This window comes from Oncorhynchus nerka, linkage group LG5 (genome assembly GCF_034236695.1).
Source record: "Oncorhynchus nerka isolate Pitt River linkage group LG5, Oner_Uvic_2.0, whole genome shotgun sequence".
NCBI classification, from domain to species: domain Eukaryota; kingdom Metazoa; phylum Chordata; class Actinopteri; order Salmoniformes; family Salmonidae; genus Oncorhynchus; species Oncorhynchus nerka.
This window is the reverse complement of record NC_088400.1, coordinates 16,334,801-16,346,196: the sequence shown is the minus strand read 5'-3', so window position 1 is coordinate 16,346,196 and position 11,396 is coordinate 16,334,801. Positions and strand designations below refer to the sequence as shown.

Genomic DNA, 11,396 nt, shown 5'->3' with positions numbered 1-11,396 from the left:
GGTCAAGTAACTTTCCTGGAGATTTGTCACTAGCCCGGGTGCCAGTCTTTCTGCTTCTGCTTGGCATGGAAACTCCACAAGGAGTCGGCAAGAGAGCAGAAACAAACTGGCTTCCAGGCTAGGTTGCCACCCCTGCTGGATGAAATACACAACCGGTTCAGAGTGGTTGTAGGTTGACTAGAAGCACGTTCTCTCCCCGTATGAAGAGCTGGTTGACATGGTGCGTGTGAACCCTCCCATCGGGCCGGGACACTACTTTCTTTTGGGACCGTCTTCTCTGGGGCCCCTCAGTCCCCGATTCCTGACCTTTAACATTTGACCCCTGGGTCTATTTTTTTTTATTTTATTTCACCTTTATTTAACCAGGTAGGCCAGTTGAGAACAAGTTCTCATTTACAACTGCGACCTGGCCAAGATAAAGCAAAGCAGTGCGACACAAACAACACAGTTACACATGGGATAAACAAACGTACAGTCAATAACACAATAGAAATATCTATACACAGTGTGTGCAAATGTATTAAGATTAGGGAGTTAAGGCAATAAAAATGCCATAGTGGCGAAATAATTACAATGTAGCATTAACACTGGAGTGTTATGTGCAGAAGATGATGTGCAAGTAGAGATACTGGGGTTCAAAGGAACAACAAGGGGGGATGAGGTAGGTAGTTGGTTGGATGGGCTATGTACAGCAGCAATGATCAGTAAGCTGCTCTGACAGCTGATGCTTCAAGTTAGTGAGGGAGATAAGTCTCCAGCTTCAGTGATTTTTGCAATTCGTTCTAGTCATTCTCAGCAGAGAACTGGCAGGAAAGGCGGACAAATTTGGGGATGACCAGTGAAATATACCTGCTGGAGCGCGTGCTATGGGTGGGTGTTACTATGGTGACGAGTGAGCTAAGATAAGGTGGGGCTTTACCGAGCAAACACTTATAGATGACCTAAAGCCAGTGGATTTGGCAACGAATATGAAGCAAGGGCCAGCCAACGAGAGCATACAGGTCGCAGTGGTGGGTGGTATATTGTGCTTTGGTGACAAAACGGATGGCACTGTGATAGCAAATTGGATGCAGTCTGAGTAGTGTTGGAGGCTATTTTATAGATGACATCACCGAAGTCGAGGATCGGTAGGATGGTCAGTTTTACGAGGGTATGTTTGGCAGCATGAGTGATGGATGCTTTGTTGCGATATAGGAAGCCGATTCTAGATTTAATTTTGGATTGGAGATGCTTAATGTGAGTCTGGAAGGAGTGTTTACAGTCTAACCAGACACCTAGGTATTTGTAGAACTTAGAAAGACAGGGTAGGATAGATATAGATCTGTAGCATTTTGGGTCTAGACTGTCTCTCCCTTTGAAGAGGGGAATGACCGCGGCAGCTTTCCAATCATTGGGAATCTCCGGCGATACGAAAGACAGGTTGAACATGCTAGTAATAGGGGTTGCAACATTTTCTGCAGATAATTTTAGAAAGAGAGGGTCCAGATTGTCTAGCCCGGCTGATTTGTTGGGGTCCAGATTTTGCCGCTCTTTCAGAACATCAGCTATCTGGATTTGGTTAAAGGAGAACTGGTGGGGGCTATGGCGGGTTGCTGTGGAGGGTGCCGGGCAGTTGACCGGGGTAGGGGTTGCCAGGTGGAAAGCATGGCCAGCCGTAGAGAAATGCTTATTGAAATTCTCAATTATAGTGGATTTATCGGTGACAGTGTTTCCTAGACTCAGAGCAGTGGGCAGCTGGGAGGAGGTGCTCTTATTCTCCATGGACTTTACAGTGTCCCAGAACTTTTTTGAGTTAGTACTACAGGATGCAAATTTCTGTTGGAAAAAGCTAGCCTTAGCTTTCCTAACTTCCCTGAAAAGTTGCATATCACGGGGGCTATTCGATACTAATGCAGAACGCCACAGGATGTTTTTGTGCTGGTCAATGGCAGACAGGTCTGGGGTGAACCAAGGACTATATCTATTCCTAGTTCTACATTTTTTGAATGGGGAATGCTTATTTAAGATGGTGAGGAAGGCACTTTTAAAGAATAGCCAGGCATCATCAACTGACGGGTTAAAGTCTATGTCATTCCAGGATACCCGGGCCAGGTCAATTAGAAAGGCCTGCTCGCAGAAGTGTTTTAGGGAGCGTTTGAAAGTGATGAGGGGTGGTCGTTTGGTCGCAGACCCATGACGGATGCAGGCAATCAGGCAGTGATCGCTGAGATCTTGGTTGAAAACAGCAGAGGTGTATTTGGAGGGCGAGTTGGTTAGGATGATATCTATGAGGGTGCCCGTGTTTACGGATTTGGAGTTGTACCTGGTAGGTTCATTGATAATTTGTGTGAGACTGAGGGCATCAAGCTTGGATTGTAGGATGGCCGGGGTGTTAAGCATGTCCCAGTTTAGGTCACCTAGTAGCACGAGCTCAGAAGATAGATGGGGAGCAATCAATTCACATATGGTATCGAGGGCACAGCTGGGGGAAGAGGGAGGTCTATAGCAAGCGGCAACAGTAAGAGACTTGTTTCTGGAAAGGTGAATTTTTAGAAGCAGAAGCTTTAATTGTTTGGGTACAGACCTGGATAGTAAGACAGAACTCTGCAGGCTATCTTTGCAGTAGATTGCAACACCGCCCCCTTTGGCAGTTCTATCTTGGCGGAAAATGTTATAGTTAGGGATGGAGATTTCAGAGTTTTTGGTGGTTTTCCTAAGTCAGGATTCAGACACGGCTAAGACATCCGGGTTGGCAGAGTGTGCTAAAGCAGTGAGTAAAACAAACTTAGGGAGTAGGCTTCTAATGTTAACATGCATGAAACCAGTTCAGTCGTGATGGATAGGCGGGGCTCCCTGTCGACAATAAAGGGTCCATGCCAATTGGCAAAAGAGCCCTAGAATTAGCTGTTATATGGGCCTAGCTCGAGGCTAGCTCAAGGCTAACTGGTGCTTGCTTCGGGACAGATGCGTTAGCTAACAGCAGCCACTCATTTGCAGCTAGCTAGCTGCGATGATCCGGTGTAATGATCCAGAGCGGCAGGAATCTGGTGATGTGGTAGAGAGAAGCAGTCCGATATGCTCTGGGTTGATATCGCGCTGTGCAGACTGGCAGGTATTGTCCAAGCTTAGGCTGGCTGGTGACCGAGCTAAAAGGTAAAGACTGCTAGCCGTGGCTAACAAAGACTAGTTGCTAGTTAGCTGGCTAGCTCCTGATGGAGGTTCCAGTTATAAGGAATAAAATAGATCTGTACCACATTGGGTGAGGCGGGTTGCAGGAAAGTATATTTAGTTTGTAGATAGAAAGTGAGAATAAGATATATATGATTTTTTTTTTAACTGCTATTTACAGGGGATAAGACAAAGACACACGTCCGACTTCTACACCATCTAGTGATGGACTCTGGCCCCGCTGTGGTCCTCTGAAGTTGGGGATCCACTGCCCTAGGGTCCCCTCTATTGGGGTCACCTCATCTGCTGTCTCTAATTTGAGTTTGGAACCCTGGGGAGGCTCAGCTTTCCTCTTGTCTATCTGCTTCTTCTTCTCACATTCTCTCAGAGCCCCACTCTCCTGGAGTTTCAGCTTGTCAGAGAGCTACAGAAGGAGAGGGGAGACAAAGGGGTCTTTGCGATAGCTAATGAGTTTGTTTTCTGATTGCAGAGAATGAAAATGGCTGTACCTTTTTTAGTGGGTGGCACATGATCTGGATATGTCATAGCCTGCATGTCATAGCCTGCATCCAAAACAACACCCTACTCTCTAGAATGAACCACTAGACTAGAGGATCAGAGCCCTTCATTGGCAGCCAGACCTACCCATGTGACAGTGAGGGCCTTCTCGTGGTAGAGAGCTTCACCCAGCATAGAGAGCTTCACCCACCATCGCCGGAGAGAAAGAGAGAGGGGAGAGAGTGAGGACAATGATGTGCGCACTGTCCTACATCAGACTACAGTCGTCTGCAAGCCACCCATTTTACATCAGACTACAGTCTAGTCTACAAGCCACCTGTCAGGAGGTGGTGGAGGGCATGGATAAAGGGTGAGGACAGGTAAGGGTAAGGGAAAGGGAAGGACGGGTGAGGGAAGGACGGGTAAGGGCGAGGGAAGGACGGGTGAGGGAAGGACGGGTAAGGGAAGGACGGGTGAGGGAAGGACGTATCATGGGAATTTAGTCTTCTTCCGCTGCATTTTTCGATTTTCACCAGAAGAGGGCGCTGAAGTACTATGAAGCAGATTTGCACATTAGTCGTGTGTAGTCTTTGTTTTTATTGTTTTTTAAATGAAATTATGTCCAGGAACCCAGCTAAAAGACAATCGACAACTACAATCAAAACAATTTATGTTCTTTAGTTGTTTTTATTTTGTGAGATCGTAGATGAGATACTGTCCCGGAATTGAAATACGCAGTATCTGTTCTAGTAGGACTTATTTGGTGGACGGACTGGGTTGCACCCACTGGCGAAAACAACATGTGTTCTGTTATTTGCCAGATACATTCTCACAGTGAAATTAAAATAACAACTTAAAGCTTTGCCTCGACAATAGCATCACTTACATAGTTTCAACTAAAGTAAACTAAGTTTTAACATCGTTTTTAGGAAGTATTCATCATGAACCGAAGATGATGCCAATAATTTGTAAGTAGCTAGCTAGCTAGCCTGTCAGCCTGGTCTTATAGACTAAACGTATCATCAGGGATGGTCAAATTAGTATGATATGTTACATAAAACAGAAGACTACTTAATGCTAAGACGGAATGAGGTCGGTCAGGGTGGATGGGTAGCAACCTAAAAAATACATGTTCGAATCTCGAATTGATCATTTTTGCTAATTGTGGTGCAGCGATCAAGGGCACTGCGTCTCATTGCTAGAGGTATCACTACAGACCCCGGTTCGATTCCAGGCTGTTCAGAACCGGTTGTGATTGGCAGTCCCATAGGGCGGCGCACAATTGGCCCAGCGTCGTTAGGGTTTGGTGGGGTAGGCCGTCATGGTAAATAAGAATTTGTTCTTAACTCACTTGCCTAGTTAAATAAAGGTTTTATATATATATATATATATACTTTGCAACTACTTACTAATTGTAACTACTTAGCATGTTAGCCCACCTTAACCCCTAGCCTGGCTATGGTTAGCCAGCTAGCTAACGTTAGCCACAACAAATTGTAATTTGTAACATATTGTATCTTTTGCAAATTCGTAGCATATTGTATTAATTGCAATTAGTAAAATATCATACGAATTGTAATTTGTAACATATGAAATGGATGATGGACAGATTAATACATACCAAACGAAACTTAACATCATAGTAAATATTGTCTTGAATTTCCTTACAGAATAATAAGAAATGCTCCAGTCTAAAAGCGAGCAGAATTTCAGACATGAAGACCACAGCCAACCTTGTGCTGCTGCTTCTTCTTTTCCAACAGAACCTACTTTGATTTGATCTGGTCTGTCCTTTCTCATAGAATCCTCATGTTGGGTCCAGTGCTGTGTAGATTACCAGGAGGCATCAAGACGCGCATCCTCCGGCCAGTAGCCAGTGTTTTCACCAGCAGCTCCAGAATGGCCAAGAGCAAGTTTGAGTACGTCCGTAACTTTGAGACAGACGACACCTGTCTGAAAAACTGTTACATCGTGGTGCGTTTGGATGGAAGGAACTTCCACAAGTAAGTAGCTCCACAGAATAGCAGGGGGTGTATCTAAATCTCCACAGAATAGCAGGGGGTGTATCTGTAGCTCCAGAGAATAGCTGGGGGTGTATCTGTAGCTCCAGCGAAGAGCTGGGGGTGTATCTGTAGCTACAGAGAATAGCTGGAGGTGTATCTGTAGCTACAGAGAATAGCTGGGGGTCTATCTGTAGCTACAGAGAATAGCTGGGGGTCTATCTGTAGCTACAGAGAATAGCTGGGGGTCTATCTGTAGCTACAGAGAATAGCTGGGGGTCTATCTGTAGCTACAGAGAATAGCTGGGGGTCTATCTGTAGCTACAGAGAATAGCTGGGGGTCTATCTGTAGCTACAGAGAATAGCTGGGGGTCTATCTGTAGCTACAGAGAATAGCTGGGGGTGTATCTGTAGCTCCAGCGAATAGCTGGGGGTGTATCTGTAGCTACAGCGAATAGCTGGGGGTGTATCTGTAGCTACAGAGAATAGCTGGGGGTGTATCTGTAGCTACAGAGAATAGCTGGGGGTGTATCTGTAGCTACAGAGAATAGCTGGGGGTGTATCTGTAGCTCCAGCGAATAGCAGGGGGTGTATCTGTAGCACCAGAGAATAGCAGGGGGTGTATCTGTAGCTACAGAGAATAGCTGGGGGTGTATCTGTAGCTACAGAGAATGGCTGGGGGTGTATCTGTAGCTACAGAGAATGGCTGGGGGTGTATCTGTAGCTACAGAGAATAGCTGGGGCTGTATCTGTAGCTCCAGCGAATAGCTGGGGGTGTATCTGTAGCTACAGCGAATAGCTGGGGGTGTATCTGTAGCTCCAGCGAATAGCTGGGGGTGTATCTGTAGCTACAGAGAATAGCTGGGGGTGTATCTGTAGCTCCAGCGAATAGCTGGGGGTGTATCTGTAGCTACAGAGAATAGCTGGGGGTCTATCTGTAGCTACAGAGAATAGCTGGGGGTCTATCTGTAGCTACAGAGAATAGCTGGGGTCTATCTGTAGCTACAGAGAATAGCTGGGGTCTATCTGTAGCTACAGAGAATAGCTGGGGGTCTATCTGTAGCTACAGAGAATAGCTGGGGTCTATCTGTAGCTACAGAGAATAGCTGGGGGTGTATCTGTAGCTCCAGCGAATAGCTGGGGGTGTATCTGTAGCTACAGCGAATAGCTGGGGTGTATCTGTAGCTACAGAGAATAGCTGGGGTGTATCTGTAGCTACAGAGAATAGCTGGGGTGTATCTGTAGCTACAGAGAATAGCTGGGGTGTATCTGTAGCTCCAGCGAATAGCAGGGGGTGTATCTGTAGCACCAGAGAATAGCAGGGGGTGTATCTGTAGCTACAGAGAATAGCTGGGGGTGTATCTGTAGCTACAGAGAATGGCTGGGGGTGTATCTGTAGCTACAGAGAATGGCTGGGGGTGTATCTGTAGCTACAGAGAATAGCTGGGGCTGTATCTGTAGCTCCAGCGAATAGCTGGGGGTGTATCTGTAGCTACAGCGAATAGCTGGGGGTGTATCTGTAGCTCCAGCGAATAGCTGGGGGTGTATCTGTAGCTACAGAGAATAGCTGGGGGTGTATCTGTAGCTCCAGCGAATAGCTGGGGGTGTATCTGTAGCTACAGAGAATAGCTGGGGGTGTATCTGTAGCTACAGAGAATAGCTGGGGGTGTATCTGTAATTACAGAGAATAGCTGGGAGTGTATCTGTAGCTCCAGAGAATAGCTGGGGGTGTATCTGTAGCTCCAGAGAATAGCTGGGGGTGTGTGTAGCTCCAGAGAATAGCTGGGGGTGTGTCTGCAGTGGCATCCTCTCCTCTCTTCTGCACTGAATGATCTGTGCAGGTCAAATATGTGGAGAAAATCGTTACCATCCTGTCACATTTCACAGTCAATTGCTTAGTGACCAAGCAGGACAGGAACCATGTATTTTATTATTGAGGCGCACCCTTGAAGTGGACTGAGGGACTGAATGAGAAGCCAGGTGACAAATTACGACTAGTGTGTTAGTATCTGTAGCTCCACTGACTGACCCACTGACTGACTGACCCACTGACTGACTGACTGACTGACTGACCCGCTGACTGACTGACCCACCGACTGACTGACTGACCCATTGACTGACTGACTGACCCACCGACCGACTGACTGACTGACTGACTGACCCACCCACTGACTGACTGACTGACTGACCCACCGACTGACTGACCCACCCACCGACTGACTGACCCACCGACTGACTGACTGACCCACCCACCGACTGACTGACCCACCGACTGACTGACTGACCCACCCACCGACTGACTGACCCACCGACTGACTGACCCACCCACCGACTGACTGACCCACCCACCGACTGACTGACCCACCGACTGACTGACTGACTGACCCACCGACTGACTGACTGACCCACCGACTGACTGACTGACCCACAGACTGACTGACTGACCCACAGACTGACTGACTGACCCACCGACTGACTGACCCATTGACTGACTGACCCACCGACTGACTGACTGACCCACTGACTGACTGACTGACTGACTGACCCACCGACCGCCTGACCCACCGACCGACCAACTGACTGACCCACTGACTGACTGACTGACCCACCCACCGACCGACTGACCCACTGACTGACTGACCCACTCACTGACTGACTCACCCACTCACTGACTGACTGACCCACTCACTGACTGACTGACCCACTGACTGACTGACTGACCGACCGACCCACTGACTGACTGACTGACTGACTGACCCGCTGACTGACTGACCCACCGACTGACTGACTGACTGACTGACTGACTGACCCACTGACTGACTGACCCACTCACTGACTGACTGACCCACTCACTGACTGACTGACTGACCCACTGACTGACTGACCGACCGACCCACTGACTGACTGACCGACTGACTGACTGACTGACCCGCTGACTGACTGACCCACCGACTGACTGACTGACTGACCCACCGACTGACTGACTGACTGACTGACCCACCGACTGACTGACTGACCCACTCACTGACTGACTGACTGACCCACTCACTGACTGACTGACCCACTCACTGACTGACTGACCCACCGACTGACCACTCCTCCCCACTGACTGACTGACCCGCTGAGCCACTCACTCACTGACTGACTGACCCATCGACTGACTGACTGTCTGACTGACTGACTGACTGAGCCACTCACTGACGGACTGGCCCAATAACACACATGTACAGAGACACACACACACCGTCACACAGACACTCACCAACCACTCCTCCCCACTGACTGACTGACTGACCGACCGACCCACTGACTGACTGACCGACCGACCCACTGACTGACTGACCGACCGACCCACTGACTGACTGACCCACTCACTGACTGACCCACCGACCGACCCACTGACCCACCGACCGACTGACCCACCCACTGACTGACTGACCTGACCCGCTGACTGACTGACCCACCCACTGACTGACTGACCCACTGACTGACCCTGTGTTGCTGTAGGTTTGCAGAGCAGCACAACTTCATGAAGCCCAACGACGACAGAGCTCTGGGCCTGATGACGTGTAGCGCCAGGTCTGTCATGGAGGACCTGGATGACATCATCATCTCGTACGGACAAAGTGACGAGTTCAGCTTCGTCTTCAAGAGGACCTCCAACTGGTTTAAGAGGAGAGCCAGGTAATAACACACATGTACAGAGACGCACACACCGTCACACAGACACTCCCCAACCACACAGACACTCCCCAACCACACAGACACTCCCCAACCACACAGACACTCCCCAACCACACAGACACACACAAGAAATGTTTATTGCATTTGAGTGACACTTTTCTGGTCTCCTCCCTCTCCCCTTCCACTCCCCCTCCAGTAAGCTGATGACCCATGTAGCGTCCCAGTTCTCCTCTTCCTATGTGTTCTACTGGAAGGACTACTTCGGAGACCAGCCCCTCCTTTACCCCCCGGGGTTTGACGGACGGGTGGTTCTGTATCCTAGCAACCGCAACCTCCGGGACTACCTCAGCTGGAGGCAGGCTGACTGTAAATATACACACAAACACACACTCCTATCCCCTAATACATTATCCTGTGTGTGTATGCTTTGACTACAGTAGATTCTCTTCCACATTTGTGGTTCTCTTTCGTAATGGTGTGTGTGTTTGCCAGGTCACGTCAACAACCTGTATAACACAGTGTTTTGGACGTTGGTGCAGAAAGGCGGACTCACCACTACACAGGCAGAGGACAGACTAAAGGTGAGAGTTACTCCAGTGAGATTAGCATAATTACAGGTGTGGGGGTGTGTCAGGCTTCAAATATCTGTTATTTCTGAGGTGTGTCATTTGCTAAGGGGCATCTGCTTGTTAGTCATAACTATAATTATGTTAATAGCTTTAGAATGGATGACTACTTCATGCTGTTTACTCTCACTGAAAACCACCTCACAGTTGACCATTCCATTTACCAAGAACCTTTAGATACATAATCAAATCTCTGTGATGTATGTCTCTCTCTCTCCCAGGGAACGTTGGCAGCAGATAAGAATGAGATCATGTTTTCTGAGTTTGATATCAATTACAACAAGGAGCCTCTGGTCCACAGGAAAGGAACCACCCTCATCTGGGAGAAGGTGAGAACTCTGGTTGTCCTTAATGCACCCTATTCCCTATATAGAGCCTCTTGTCTGAGGTAGTGCACTATATAGAAAATTGGATGCCATTTCAGATACATTCATACAAAATACAGGCTTGTGTGTGTGTGAGGGCATTAGGTAGCCTAGCGGTTAAGAGTGTTGGGCCAGTAACTGAAACGTTGCTGGTTCCAATCACCAAGATGACTAGGTGAAAATCTGTCGAAGTGGCCCTTGAGCATTGCACTTAACCCTAATTGCTCCAGGGTCACCGTCAATAATGGCTCACTCCAAGGGTGTCTGGGGGAGTGGGATATGAAAGGTTAGGGCTATACAATTCACACCTATAATACATGAATAATTAGGTAGGTGCTTACATTTTGTCCTATCCTTCGCTTCTCTCACTCTCAAATTCTTAACCCCCTTCCTTCATCCCTCTGTCCCAGCTGGAAGAAACAGTGACCAAGAGTGTGAAGCTCCCCAACGAGGCGGGGGAGGAGGTGCTAGTGACACGCACCAGGAGGCGTGTCAGTGCCCACCACTGTGACGTCATAGGGAACCAGTTCTGGGAGGAACACCCCAACATTCTAGAAGACGACAACTGCTGAGCTGACGGGGAACAGAACTTTTCCTGTCGGAGAAAAACCAGCAGACACCAGCCCTTTGTGGATAACGTTGAACATGGACAGAGTCTAGGGGGAGTTCTTCGTACTCCCAAATGCTCGTGCTGTGGGATGGAGAGGGTTGAGAGCTCTCACTCTGCATGGACAGATACTGTTAATAACCAACTCTTGATTGGAACAGACTGTCTATGGTGGCAGTAAAACAAGAGGTCTTTCATAACTCCACACCATCATTCTCTTTTTTCATGTACTGTATACAAATATTTTACTGTGATTAAATATGACCGCTCTTTTTATGTCTGGAGCCATTAAACCAAGAGAATATGTAGTTTGTTTTTCCGGTGGTGATGCTGGCATATTATATCATCTTCTCTCTCTCTACACACTAGTTTACAGTGGCTGATAAATGTATACTAGTTGGGCTGACCAGGTTATTGCTTTTGGTGGGACAGCAAAAACAAGATGGAACCTAGTTTCTCGGGTAGGTAT

At 48.0% G+C, this 11,396-nt stretch overlaps 1 protein-coding gene across 2 annotated transcripts; it reads left to right on the top strand.

Annotated features, from left to right (window-relative positions):
• Positions 1–4,396: 4,396 nt before the first annotated feature.
• thg1l (tRNA-histidine guanylyltransferase 1-like) lies at positions 4,397–11,235 on the top strand. 2 transcript variants are annotated; one of them, XM_029649530.2, is made up of 7 exons: positions 4,397–4,613; positions 5,448–5,648; positions 9,153–9,329; positions 9,526–9,695; positions 9,822–9,910; positions 10,177–10,284; positions 10,731–11,235. In XM_029649530.2, exons 2-7 carry the CDS (start codon positions 5,455–5,457, stop codon positions 10,890–10,892), a joined length of 900 nt encoding a protein of 299 aa, XP_029505390.1. In that variant the 5' UTR covers positions 4,397–4,613; positions 5,448–5,454; the 3' UTR covers positions 10,893–11,235. The 2 variants fall into 2 exon arrangements, with proteins under 2 accessions (XP_029505390.1, XP_064874481.1); XM_065018409.1 differs by lacking the exon at positions 4,397–4,613 and adding an exon at positions 4,691–4,969.
• The last annotated feature ends 161 nt before the right edge of the window (positions 11,236–11,396 follow it).

Excerpts from the sequence above, each read along its gene's own strand:
- thg1l (XM_029649530.2), top strand. The coding sequence starts at position 5,455 with ATGTTGGGTCCAGTGCTGTGTAGATTACCAGGAGGCATCAAGACGCGC. Across the intron at positions 9,696-9,821 it reads CAGCTGGAGGCAGGCTGACT|GTCACGTCAACAACCTGTAT; the intron begins GTAAATATACAC and ends TGTGTTTGCCAG. Across the intron at positions 10,285-10,730 it reads CCACCCTCATCTGGGAGAAG|CTGGAAGAAACAGTGACCAA; the intron begins GTGAGAACTCTG and ends CCTCTGTCCCAG.